General features: G+C 51.7%; 1 protein-coding gene across 5 annotated transcripts in view; it reads right to left on the bottom strand.

Moving 5' to 3' along the window:
• The window catches only part of CDC14A (cell division cycle 14A), a 100,083-nt gene that overhangs the window by 71,461 nt on the left and 14,659 nt on the right, over window positions 1-13,963 (bottom strand). For 4 of the 5 annotated variants that reach the window (XM_036015899.1, XM_036015900.1, XM_028502743.2 and 1 more), the window contains exons 3-4: window positions 12,661-12,736; window positions 896-988 (exon numbers count right to left, since the gene is read on the bottom strand). In XM_036015899.1, coding sequence (XP_035871792.1) covers window positions 896-988; window positions 12,661-12,736 — 169 coding nt within the window. Of the gene's footprint in view, window positions 1-895; window positions 989-12,660; window positions 12,737-13,963 lie in introns of those variants that run through there. The other variant, XM_036015901.1, reaches the window with a different exon arrangement.

Below are 13,963 nucleotides of genomic sequence, written 5' to 3'. Positions count from 1 at the left end.
CCAACGCCACCACTGAGCTTCCCCACACAGTGCGGTTCGAGGGGGCAGAGGGATGGCCAGGAGCCAGACCCTCCCCCCGCGGAGGTCTCAGACGGAGACCCTTGGCAGGTCACTCAGCAGCCCGCCTCCAGCAGCCGTGACCCTCCCCCCCAAGGACAAGAGGGCACGACACCTCCATCCCCTGCCTTTCACCCGGCATCTTCCTGAAAAGCTATCATAGGCTGTATGTGCGTTTTAGCCTTGATGGCTTCAAGGCTTGATGGCTTCTTCCAAGATTTTGCCCCATCCCAGCACACACAGAAAATTCTAGAACTGGCCACATCCAAACTCAGTAGCACATTCTCATGGAACTCCTGTCTACCTTTTAGTGCTTACAGAGAACAAAATTTCTAATGGAAATTAGTTTTGGGAAGTCTTGTCTAGTTATTAGGAAAGCAATAACATATGCCGGATTTCCGTTTGGTCTGCCTACAACAAACACTCCATACGTAAATAAATGGGTTGGTAAAAATAACAACAATCATCCTTCCCATTCAATCTAGGATTTCTTTTTATCCCCCCCTCCCAAAATCTTCATATATATATTTTCCCCCCCTGGAAATATCCCCTCCGGGCATTCTTTTTATGACAACACATGTACAACCTGGACTCCAAGCTACGCACCACGGTTCCGAGACTGTCATTAGCAACAGAAAATACAATCCAACAGGAGGCAGCCCCTCGGCACCGGGTCTACACGTTCCAGTCCGGATCTGTCCTGATCCCGAAGCTGCCGAGACTCTTCACCAGCGCCCGAGGCCGCGGAAAACGCGGCCCGGATCTCGCGTGGCCACGCGCGCGCCCCTCGCGCCCCTCGCGCCCCCCGCGCCCCTCGCGCCCCGGCGCCAGTACTTACGGCATAAGCACCTATCAGAAACGCCGCGTTCGCTCTTTTCCGCTGATCGAAACAGGTGTAGTGCACTATTTTCTTCCTCGATAAACTGTACGACTAGAAAGAGAGAATGGAGAGAGTTAGCGCGGCCACCGAGGCCATGCTGACCGGCACAGAAGACGAGCGTCCCCTCCGAACCCGCAAAGACGGGGCGCAGGCAGGGACCGCCAACCCCCGCGGCGTCTTCAGCATTTGCACGTGAGCGACCGAGGGCGCGGAGGGACACCAGCTCAGCCCGCCGCAGCTCAGTCTTGATGGAGGAAGTGACATTTAAACCAATGTGCCTTCTCTCCGAGAAAGGAGGCTGACCCATCGGGAATAATTAAGTTATTCATTAGCATCGGCATTCGCTTAAACCATTTTTGAAGAAGTTCTCTTGATCTGGTAGGTCAAGTCCTTTTTCATTTTCACGCCATGTGCACACCCAGAAAAGCTATTTCCTTTCATACACTTTGTTTTTGTGGGTCCACCATCCGTTTTCCTCTTTACAAGGTTTAAATGCCCACAGTAACTACAGCATATTAATATTTTCTTTTCTAAAATGTCCTATTAAAAGCCCCTCTTAAATATCTGGAAATAAATGGTTACTGGAAAAAGATGGACCAGCCAAAGGATTACATCAGCAAACATCTCAATGCAGCAGCCATAGATTGTTAGTGGATTCAAAGAGTTATTAAGCACCTGCTGTATGCCAGGCAGTGGATACATGCTCAAGCAGTCAGCTATATCCAAAATAAGCAACAAGGTGTGTCATATGCATGCTAAACAGGAAAAGAACGGCACAAATAAAAAGATCCGTTAAGACGAAATCAAATTATTAATCAAAACTCAAATACACACAAAACAAGGAGGATGCTGATGCAACTCAACCAAAAAAACCCGATTTCCCCATATCCCCATAGTTACAGTATTTTGGCAAGTGGTTTTCACAATACAGCACAGCACATGTCCCTCTGTATCTTGAGTTCGCCCTGACCCTAAGAGCAGCTTGCAACACCTGACCCGTGGACCACAAGGCACAGAGCAGCTGCGTTTGGAGGGCCTGCACAAGCGCAGCAAAGCCCAACCAGCCATCCGCCTTTCTTCACCTGCTCCCTCCTCCGAGCAGGAGAACCTCTCTGGCCCAGACGGGGACTCTGAGGCGGGCCCCACCGCAACACGCGGGCGCTCACGTGTCGCCACGGGAAACACAGCCTCGAAACAAACCCTCCGCACCCGGGGCGGGCACTTCTTGAAAACAAGCCTGCTCTCTGCCGCTGACCTTTGCAAAATGAGCATTTGCCTCAAAGCAGCGTTCTTCCTGCCAAAACCCTTATTTCCCGACAGGCTGATTACACTGCCCCTATGAAACGAAAATGTCACAAGTACATTGTATTCAATCCAGTTCAGTCCAGTGAGTACCCTGGACTCACCTAACGACTTCAGAGTCACTCGCTGTTACCGGGCGGACACTGCTCTCCTGGCTTTCCCAGTCAGAAATACTGGCTGCTGGACTGTTCTTTTTTTATCTTATTTTATTATTTGTCCGTGCGTCTTTGCCACTTACTGTTCTCCATCAGTACATTATGTCTGATTTACAGAAAGGGACTCGAGGTTCTTAAGATCTAAGCATCTCCCCGGGTCTGAATCCCAGCCCCCAGAGACTGCCTTCCACGGCCGGGCCCCTGAGACGGCGTCACACTGGCCATGAGGCGGCAGCGGTCTGGCTCCCAGGGGCCGGCTGCAGGCCTTTCCTGGTCCCTCCAGCACCAGCAGGGAGGCAGACACCTGGAAGTTCTACCTGGAAGTTCGGCTGATGTGTTTGGATGCTCCTTTCCGCTGAGAATTTCAGTTTCACAACAAACCACGGCCATCATTTAACAACGTGGAATTAAATTTATTTCACAGATCCACTCCCCACAGGGGACAAGCTCATACCGCTGGCCTTCCATCACCCACGGTCTTTCTGTGTTTGCTTTTGAACTTTCTGCATTGGCTTGTTTCTAATTTTTCCTCATTCTAAAGCATATGGACCACAGAGACCTTCTTGGACAAAAACCAGGAAGCTGGAGGGCAGAATTCTGGAAGAAACTTTCTTTTCACCGTATACCTATACAATATTTTCAATAAATAGAATGCAAATTAAGACAGTAAGAACTTCATAGAAGAATTTCTTCAACTTCAAAAGCTTTCAGAAATTACGTCAGATAAAATAAAAATCCTCACAAAAATCTACCTAGAAATTTTAACTCCTTTAAAATACCTGTTAGAAGCTGCCCCCAGGGTAGAAACGTAAGTGACTTTCCTTAACAACCGTCAGTCACCACGTGTATTCACAGCATCGTTTTTCCTGTGATGAGCACTTTGCAGGCTTCCTCTCTCAGCAGCTTTCGCCTGCAGTCACCGGGCTGACATCCGGATAACGGACTTTTTTCATGAGCGTTTTCCATCTGACTTTTAGGAGCCGTTTTAAAACTCCCGGCATTTACCTTGCTTCGCTGTTTTTTGGAATTCAAGTGTTTCTCTCCATTGAGTCTCCAAAGCACTACAGGTAAGAAATGACCCGAAACGGCCTGCTCCGAGAAGGTTAGCCGCTGTCTCCTAGGTCAGATCACGGAGCTCAGCCCCTACCCGAGGAGCACACACTGGTTCAAGGTGAATGAAAACGCAGAAAAATCCTGGGGGTTGTCTTACGTTCCCTCCTTGCCACAGCCAGCCTCCCGCTCGCGGGTCGGCCTGCCCCAGGCCTACACCAGCCCCGATGGGCAAAGACAACGTCCTGGTACCGGACAGGAAAACGTCAGGCGTGAGAGACCGTCTGCCTATTGTTTAGCTGATGCTTTCTGTGAGTGGGCTGATGTACACAAACTCATTCCTGTTTCCTCCTTTCAAATATTAATGAAACACGTCCCTCTCTTTAAAGAAAAACAACAACAATAAACCTGCCCTGGCTGGGTAGCTCAGTGGGTTGGAACATCATCTCACACACCACAGGGTTACAGGTTTGATTCCTGGTCAAGGCACATACTTGGGTTGCATGTTCAATCCCTGGAAAGGATGAGTATGAGAGGCAACAGATCAATGTTTCTCCTCTCTCTCTCTCTCTCTCTCTCTCTCTCTCTTCCCCCCCCACCTCCCTACCCCCCTAAAATCAATACACGTATCCTCAGGTGAGGATTAAAAATAAACCAACCTCATTACAAAACAAAGCACCGTAAGAGAAACAATATCGTCCACCAACAACTCAAGTACCTTCAGAGGAACATCCATGGCATCCTTTGAGCTCATTCACAGAGGAACTGGACCACGCAGGCAAAGAAAGACACAGGCCACAGACAGGAATTCTCGCATTTATGAATAAGTCCAGCAGACACTTTCTCAGATCCTGCCCCAACCCCAGACACCATGCCTCCCAGCTGGACAGCGGCCTCTTGCCTGTCTCCTCTGCGGTTCTTCCACCAACCACGCCTCCAAGCAGACCACTTGCAAACTCACACCATCACCCTGGCTTGCAGGGCACCACCTGCTCTCTCAGAGTATAGTTTTGCTTCCCATGAGAAGCTCAGCGACTATGACAACCCTGTGCGCTACAGCCAAGTAGATTCAGAAGCTGGTAAAACCTATGTAACGGGGAGGATGTAACAGAAGGAATAGCAAGCTCTCCGGACTATCGCGCCTGCTCTGCCACAAGGCAGCGCGTGGCTCACGACGAAGCAGAACCTGCAGCTGCCCTCCTCGCCGCACTTCAGCTTTCCCTGGACACCCCGAGTAAACAGCCTTCTGACGCTCCTTGTGTCAACACGGCCGGCAGCAGCCAGGCAGCACCAGCAGCGACAATACCAGCGAACACTTCTCGGCCCCTTGCTGCAGCACGCCATGGCCCGAGGCAGTAGGGCCAGGGCCAGGTGTGTCCTGTTTGACCAGACGCAGAGTGACTCACAAGCCGGGGGCCGGGGCGCAGCTGAAATACAATGTGCATGCTGTTTCTCTCGTTATCGAGGGAACATAAGCCTGGAACCAGACACGGCCTGGCTCACCACCTCGGCCAAGGTCCCCACGGCACGTCCCAGAGCCGAGCTCGCTCAGAAAGGAGGCAGACGGGAGAAATCCCGAACTCTGTCACCGAGCTGGACAATCAGCGAAGTCTCAATGTCAAGGCCATGCCCAGTTTTGGCGTTCAGAATTTACATAGGCCTCGGGTGGAACTGGTCAGTATTTCTGAAACTTCTCAGAAGTAAAAAATAAACTAAATCGCCATCTAAATTATATTTTATTATTACATTTTGTGCTCTAGTTCATCCTCCTGACAGGCTGGTTCAGAGATACCTGGGGGGGCTGAGCTCCCCCCCAGAGTTTCCGACTCAGTGGGGCAGGGCCTGAGAATCAGCATCTCTAACAATCTTCCCAGCAATGCCGGCCGGCCACTGGTCCAAGGTCCACTCGTTGAAATCCACTATGCTAAGACAGTACTAAATTTTGGAGAGAAGGGCATGAAACTGTGGCTGGTCCCACCCCTGAAAATGTTTTCTGTGGACCTAAAACTCTATCCCTCTGGTCAAGTAGCCTCCAAAGACATTTAAATTCTCTGAGGAGCTCCAAATCATGCCGCATGCCTTTTGAAAGCATGTCATTTCAAACAAAAAGCATTTCCCCAGATTCCTCAGAAAACGGTACTACAGTTTGTAAATCCTCGTGTGATGACACCTTGGCAACGCGCTCCTTCCCTAACTCAGGGACTAAGCTTTCTGAATTCCCATCGCCCCGCAGGTTCCAAACTCAGCGCAAATGGGGCGAGCGTGCCCCACACCAGCAGGCCAGAGTTCCCGCCTGCTGTTCCCGGGCAGGGATCTGGACTCAGAGCTGGACATGTAAGTCAGATGCCTAGAATTTAATGGAAATTTTTAGAAATTGCCAAACTTGCCCTGGCTGGCGTAGCTCAGTGGATTGAGCGTGGGCTGCGAACCAAAGTATCACATGTTCGATTCCCAGTCAGGGTACATGCCTGGGTTGCAGGCCATAACCCCCAGCAACCGCACATTGATGTTTCTCTCTCTCTTTCTCCCTCCCTTCCCTCTCTAAAAAAAATAAATAAATAAAATCTTAAAAAAATTGCCAAACTTGACCGTGAATCCAAAAATTTTCAACAGCATTCATGCCTCCCAAAGCAGACCTGTGGACCCGCTGCGGCCCACAGGCGACCGGTGTGCTGACACTGGGGGCCAGGACCCTGTGGCTGAAGAACATTCTCCCTGTGGGTTCTGTCAGCAGGAACTGAGCAGCAGTTGTGTGTCACACACAGGGCTGAGCAATGTGGTAACAAGGGGCGTGGAAACCCAGGCTCTGGTCCCTAACTGCTCAGAGTCTAATGGGTATCTGATACTCAACAAGGGGGAAATATTGGCCAAGGCTCATTACAAACGGAAGAAACTCATGACCCAGGTTTATATTCATAGCAGAGCAAGGACCGATGGGATGATCTTAATTGCAGGTACAATAATTGTTAAGCAAGGAAAAAAAATAGCAGATAAAAGGTGAGACTTGATATTGAATACCTATCAATTAGCATGAACAGACCTATAGAAATTTCTAGACTGAGGCCGCTTACCTGAGGGAGAGGCACAGTTCTAGCCCTCCAACGTAAACCGTGACAGGTGTGGCAGGGAGCACAGACACAGTGGCGGGTCCCTGCAGACTACAGCACCTGACTGCCAGGACAGAACCTCATCCATCCAGAGGAAGGAACCGGCCCCATTTTCTGTCTGGGGAGGGAGAGCCGGGGGGGAGGGCTGCATTCCAGTGGGGGCAGTCCTTGGGAGGAGGCACAAGCCAGCAGGACTCAGGGAGTGGGGAGAAAAAGGGGACAGGCTGCCCTCGGACCACGGCGACATGCACGAATCATGCTCAGGACCAGAGACCGCTGACCACTGACCCACTGCGAACCCACGGTGCGGCAGGGAAGCGCAGAGCCAGAGATGCGTTAACGGCCAAGGTAAAGGCGGCGACTTTCCAGCAGCAGCCCTCAGTTCGCCACGCTGCATGGCGCCCTCTCCGCGGCTGGGTGAGAACCCCGTGTCTCGTTAAGCGGAGTGGGTGGGCCTGGGTCACGTGCTCGTTAATGACAGATACGGCCTGGACTCCGCCCTACCACAACACGGCAGGCTCTGCTGGCGACGGGGTCACACGAAGCAGCTTACAGCCCACAGTCCGTGGGGACCAAAGCATCGTTCTCTACCAGGCGACCAGGCTAGCCCAGCAATGGCCGCGGCAACCAGCGTCTCCATAGCAACCGTGGTCCCTCTCACTGCAAAAGCCATCAAGCGAGCAGGTCTTCCCGGGAGCGGCCAGGACCCCTCCGTGCTTTACCTCCAACTTTCCCAGGAAAGGGACATTCTTGAAAATTGTCTTTGGCTGTACACAAAACAAAATAGGGTTTACGTTTTCATTCGGAGCTCCCGTGGAACAGGTGGCATGGTTTCGTTAAGAAGAAAAAGGGTGCGGGGGTGGGGGGGGGGTGCTCTGTGCAGCGCATCCCGTTTCAAACGCAGCGTGTCGCGTTCGTGAAACGACATGTTTGATTAACGTGGAAGTCCACATGCCACAGAAAAGCGGCTCGTGAACATCCCTGGGTCACACGGGTACTACCGCCCGAGGCATCGGGGGGTTTTCTACCCCGGGGGTTCTTCTCGAAGCCCGGGGACTTCTGAAGGGCCACCAGGGCCCCAGGCCCCGCACACTCCGTGGATGCTCCCTCCCTCCCACACAACTTATGGCTGCCTCGGACCCGTGACACCGCTTTCCGCGACAGGAACAGCCTCCAGAAGGTGGCTGGCCCCGTTTCCCCCCAAGCCCCTGCCCCTGAAACAGAAGATAACCTCCCGAAGGAATCTCGACACGTTTTTGCGGTGCTAACGAGAGGGCGGTCTGATCGTTGCATCAAAAGAGTTCCTGTGCGCAACGACCCGATGCCGCAGCCGGGCGCGTCACCGGGCAGGATTACTGCGCGGACTCATTCATTCAGCTGCAGGGCCGTCCCCGAGCCCCCACCACCCGCCCGGCGCTTCGTGCCCGCACACAATCGGCCGTTTCACCGTGCCCACCCCTTCCCGTTCTACCCCGAGCGGGCCCACGTGGGCTCCTTTGTACGCTGAAAATTACATTTCTGTCAATATGCTTTCAGACCTTTAAAAATAGCCCCCAGGAGGACTGTAATTGGCCTGTTGATTCATCAGAGGTTTTCTTTTTTTTTAAAATCACTGCCCTAGAAAATGTCCCCCTTTTTCAGTAATAACTCTTAGATTCACCACCCCCCCACCCCCCCACCCCAGGCTAGGGCTTTATTTTTCCCTGAGGGGAAGTGACATCAACAGTTAAAACTGGATTGACTATCTTAGAAAAAGCTGAATGAATCACGTATGTTTATAAAACTTTCAGATGAGTGAATCAAGGGCAAAGATTTTCTTAAATGACTGCGTTTGAAGAAGGTATTCTGTGCTTTAACGCGCCACTCCTCTGTCTGTGGTGAGTGCAGTCCTCTCTCCCAGGAGCCCCGAGAGTCTGACCCGTAGTCTTTGTTCTCTACGCTGTGCCAAGGAGTCCCTTTCAGAACCTGCTGACGCCCTGGCTGGCGTGGCTCGGTGGACTGAGTGCCAGACTGCGAATCAAGGAGTTGCCAGTTCGATTCCCAGTCAGGGCACATGCCTGGGTTGCAGGCCAGGTCCCCAGTGAGGGGCACATCAGAGGCAACCACACATTGATGTTTCTCTCCCTCCCTTTCCCTCTGTTAAAACATAAATAAAATCCTAAAAAAAAAGAACCTGCTAAAAAGTTAAAATCCTCTCTGAAGAAAAATGTAAAACACACACAAAATTCGACTTATCATTTCAGAAGTTTATGACTCCCCCGAAATGGCTGGTTCATTGCCGCTGGTCCAGCCCATCCATCGCTGATGAGACTTTACGTTAAGTGACTACAGTCTTACCGATTGTTCTCACTTCACAGATGGCCCTTCTTCTACGCCCCTCATTACGGCAACTATGGACCCCAAATAGCCAACAACCACCCCTTACTCCTTAACTCTCGTACTCACACTTTTTAATGGAGAGTTTAAAATAAGAAACAGGTTTCTGGTTGGTGACGGTGGTTTCTAATTTGGGGGCTTTTTTAAATCTCAGCAGATGTTTGATGGAGAGTTTTTCATTCTAATCAACATCGCTAGCACGAAGGCTGTCAGCAAGAAGACACCTGCGGACAGGTGCACACAAAAAAGGCCGTGGGTCGCCACCTCGAACCATCAGCTCGAAAAGTCCCTTTGCACAGGTGAAAAGGAAGAAATCTGGGTTTGGAAGAGAATTCACTGGCAAATATTACCAGTCCACAGAAGGTATCCACTAAAGGGAGAGCAAGTCAGGGAGAGCAAGTCACAAAAGGTTTACCAGGAAAAATAAAAATGTCCCAAGTCGACAATCAGATGTGCCCGAGGAGCCAGGAAACCACACAGGAGAACTCAGAGACGCTGTTAAAGGGGCGCCCAGTTAGAGGAGGGGAAGGGTCCGAGGACCGAGCAGCTGCCACCAGCTCGGGTGCTTAGAAAGACCCTGGAGCGGCTTCAGTGCGTGAGGAGGACGGAGGTGAGACAGCAGAGGAGGAAGAAATCTCTGCGGAGCCAGGGTGTGGACAGGCCACGGGCAGCCTGGCGGGGGAAGGATAAGAAAGGCCCAGTGGTCAAGGTCCACAGATGTCTCCATGGCTTTGGTGGCCCTGTGCAGGCACTGGGGACACAGAATTCAAAGGCACGTCTCCATCCCCGAGTCGAGGGGCTCATGTGTGGTGAGGAAGACGGACGCACACGGGCAGTAGTCAGGACTGACCAGTGACGGGCACCTGCACAAACAAGGGAGGCGCCCCCACCCGCGTCCAGAGGGACAAGGAGAAGCCTCCTAGAACTGGTGGCACCTGAACAAGGTCTGAAGGAACAAGAGTTATTACACCAGCGAGGGCAGGCCCTTCCAGTCCGACTGGGCACCATAAGCCATCGTCTGGGATAAAGTGCAGGGCGGAGCAGGGCGGGGCAGAGGGACCGCCGTGGTCAGTGAATCAGTGAAACTCGGGCACGACCTCACCCACTGGGAAAGATGCCAAGGCTGGGAGTGGTCAAGGAGAGCCAGACAGAAGGTACGGAAGCAAGGTGCCCGAAGGGGACCACAGTGGGTGACCAGGGGCTGCAGTCAAGGACATCGACAGGGAGCTGGCGGGCCGAGAGGGAGACTGGCGTCTGGCGACGTCATGAGGCTGAGAAACAGAATGTGGGGGTGTCACAAGAAGTCACATTCAGAAGAGGAAAGCCCAGAGCCTGGGTGCCGGGGAGCAAAGCGGCTGGGGTGACAGTCACTGGTGCACTGAGGCAGAGGAGCCCTGAGGCCAGGACGGGACGAGGTGAAGTCAGCCGGGCAGCGCCGTGGGTGAGCGTGGAAGGCAACAGACCACCAACGGCAGACAGAAGGGGCACGAATGAGAAATGCAGCCAAGAGCCTTGCGTTCCAGCCCCTGCAGCCCTGGGCGCGTCCCGTGCCTCTTGGGCCGCCCCCTGCACCTGTGAACTCAGGGCCTGGACCAGGCGGTCGCTCTGATTCCCGAAGTCACAGCCGACACCTTTCTCACGTGCACGCGGCAGCCGCGAGGCTGCGGCGGTGTTCCCCCACCTCGCGGAAGAACTGCCTCTACTGGACTTCCCGTCGGCAGTCCCAGAGGGCCCGTGCGTCACTGCCTTCTGTACAGGACTTTAACATTTGTAAAGCTCTTTTGCATTTATTTTCTACTGTAACTCTCTCCATGAGGGCTCTATAATCCCTCTTTAGAGGAAGAAACAGCTTCTACAGGGTAGAAGCAATCACAGCTTTATATGGGTAAAATCAGTCTTTTTCTCGTAATATAGAGATAGGTGTGCTTTAACATCACCTCGGACTGACTCATTAACATTTGGGTTTGCAAAAATGTGTCCCTTCAGCAAGTAACAGGGTGGCCCCTAATTGTACCAAAGCCAGAAGTGTCCTTCCAGGCGTCCAGTAGATCACCTGATCACCGAAACGAACCAAGGGGACTGTCCGGGCTTCATTAAACTTTCATCACGTTGAAAGAAAGCTTTGTAAATGAAAGCGCATCAAAACGAGCCCCCGTATCCGCTTACCCACACTGCTCAGGACAGAATACGGCAGGAAGAGTCTTACCCAGTCCGTCTACCTGTGCAGTGCTATAAGTAGCCCACCGAGTCAGACAGGGATGTTATTCTCCTAATAATGATTCCCTTCTGTTCGGTCACTCCAGAGAGCTGTAGGGCTGTAGAGCTGTAGGTCACTCCAGAGAGCTGAATGGGTCCCAACCCATTCACTCTAATGCCCAGTTCATGCACCTACAAGCATCTGAACGGACTAACCAAGGAAGCCACGGAACCCCTGGGTCCGGAGAAGAAGAAATGAACCAAGTATCACAACGAACAGTTATTTATGAACCATCCTTCCCTTGTTAACCCATCCACTAAAAGTCCATTTTATATTTTTATAGGAAACCAGGGTTAGGGCATCATGTGCTTCCTTGGTGATTACAAAAATCTCAACTTTCTAACCTGCAGGTGATCGCTTCTTTTCTGAAGACTGAAGATCGGTATAGGGAAAGGAATTTACACACATTTTTCAAGCCGGACAAGACTTTGCGAATTAACTCCCTAAAAAGATCATTGCAACAGATCTTACGTTATATAATTACTGACTTTGAAAATCTGATGGCGTTTCATGACCATTTGGCATTTTGAGCTCAATGGCAAAATGTGTGAATTCATAAACATACAACGTATCTGACAGGAAACTCCCCACTGCCTTTCATATGTCAGTTCAGCAAAACTCCAAGCGAAAGGTGCCCAGCAGCTCCAGGGACCAGGCCCGGCCGCACCAGGAACATCTCAGCGGAAAGGAGAAACCAGACGGGCAGCGTGACTGAGCCATTGTCCCTCAGAGGCTGCAGCGCGGCATTTCACCTTCCAAACGGAAACACTCTACTTCAGGTCCTCGTTTAGCAAGTTGGAACAAAAAATAAATATTTCCTTCTATGCGATGAAAGAAGTTTACCAACATTAGGAACACAGACGTCACTTGTCCTCGTGTATGCTCAGGAATGAAGAGCGGAAAAACAAGCACACAAAAAGCACGTGTAAAATAACAAATCTAGACGAACATTGGCTGTATGATCTAAATGCTGCCATAACCAGTAAAACCCACGCTCCCTGTGCCTGCCAGTTCCTCCCTCTCACTCGGCTGTTAACTCTACAGAGATGTCATTCAAGAAACACACAAATACCTAAATCTCGAACGGGCAGAAAACCGTCTGAGCTGGGGGGCCGTGAGCCCCCCTCACCCAGTAACGCTGCCCAGAGGCAGGTCGTGGGTTCGGGAAAGCCAACCCGGGCAGGAACTGGATAGGCTCATTAACGACCACCTGGAAGGTTTTCTCCTTTCTTTCTTAGGTCCCTACTGCAATGACTTCATTCAGCTCGTGTGTCAGCTCATCCTGAAAAATGAAAGAGGTTAACATGTCCTTTGTGGGGGACCCAGGAGGATCAATTTCAAGGCCTGCGGGAACGACTCACAGGAATTTCCCAGGATGAGCGTTACCCCACCCAACGGGGCGTGCACAGCACTCCCGCTGGCCGGCCTCACAGTCGGGCTGAGAACGCCAGGACACGGACAGCACCCGGTACTCACTTTCAGTTTCTTGTTGAGTTTACAGCAGTATCTGTACAGCATTGCCAAGTTCAGAGGTCCGAAATCTGCATAGAAACTGAGATTTAAAAAAAAAAAAACCGTAGTTAGTAAAAACGTAATTCTCAGTAACATCGGTGCTCATTTTCTTTTCATTAAAGTTGCAATCGAATTTTAATTATCTTCAGGAATAAGGGCCAGTTTAAAACGGACTCATAGGAATCCACATAACTAATGGTTTCACCCTACCAGTGCCCTCCCGTTATTATTACCAGTCTCTCAACTGGGAACTAACTGGACAGTTTTGAGCTGCACCTCCTTTACCTCCCTGCCGGGACCTGGGTTAAGTAAAAGGGCTACAAAGCAGGCACTGGAAGAACCACATGAATACAACATGTATGTGGCCTGCACTTCCTGGTTTTCTTTTTCCTTTTTACTGAATTGATGGGGGTGACACAGGTTAACAAAATCACGCAGGTTTCAGGTGCACAATTCCACAACACATCATCCGTACACTGTGCTGTGCGTCCCCACCCAGGTCAAGTCCCCTCCCTGCACCCTCCTCCGCCCTGCCCGCCCCTGGTTTCATTTCTTTGTCACCTACTCAATCATAAAGCTCGTGGACTCTGGGTTCCAAGTCCAGCTATTCCCCTCGAACTTTGTGCTCAGTTCTCAGGTGTCCTAAACCCAGTGGCCTCTGTGTCATGCTCCTTGAACCCTCTGCCACGCACGACACATGGGCGGGTCTCCCTCTTCCAGCACCCTGGCACCTCCAGGACACATGGACGGCAGCCGCGACTTTAGCCCTCAGCCCTGAGGAAAACAGCTCCTGACCCGAGACCCTGCCTCTGTCTTTTCCCCCTTGGACCACCCTGCTCGACGTCCAGGCCTCCCACCACCGGAAACTCAGAACGTCGAGGACCCACCCACTTTCCCTTCCATCAGCCCTCCAGACTGAAGACACTGCGCTTCTCCTGGTCCCTCAGGCACGAAACCCTCGGTCACAGGAGGGAACGAAACCCTCGGTCACAGGAGGAAACCCTCCCTCTGCCATTAGAGCATCTACTGCTCGACGTTACCCCTCCCTCTGCTGTGCCTACTTTAACAGCAAAAGTCCAGATCCTCCTCCTCCTCTCACACCCTTATTTTTTAAATTTGCTCTCCCCGCTGCCCAACCATCCTGTAGTCCAACCTTGGAAAGCACGGACCTCCTCTCCGAGTTCCCAGAATTCCCCTTCCCAGCCACCTGGCCAACCCACTATGCACGTGACCCCACACTGTGAGCTATCTTTTAAAGTGAGATCTC

This window comes from Phyllostomus discolor, chromosome 14 (genome assembly GCF_004126475.2).
Source record: "Phyllostomus discolor isolate MPI-MPIP mPhyDis1 chromosome 14, mPhyDis1.pri.v3, whole genome shotgun sequence".
In the NCBI taxonomy this organism is placed as follows: Eukaryota; Metazoa; Chordata; class Mammalia; order Chiroptera; family Phyllostomidae; genus Phyllostomus; species Phyllostomus discolor.
Note: the sequence above shows the minus strand (reverse complement) of the source record. Positions and strands in the feature narration are given on the sequence as shown.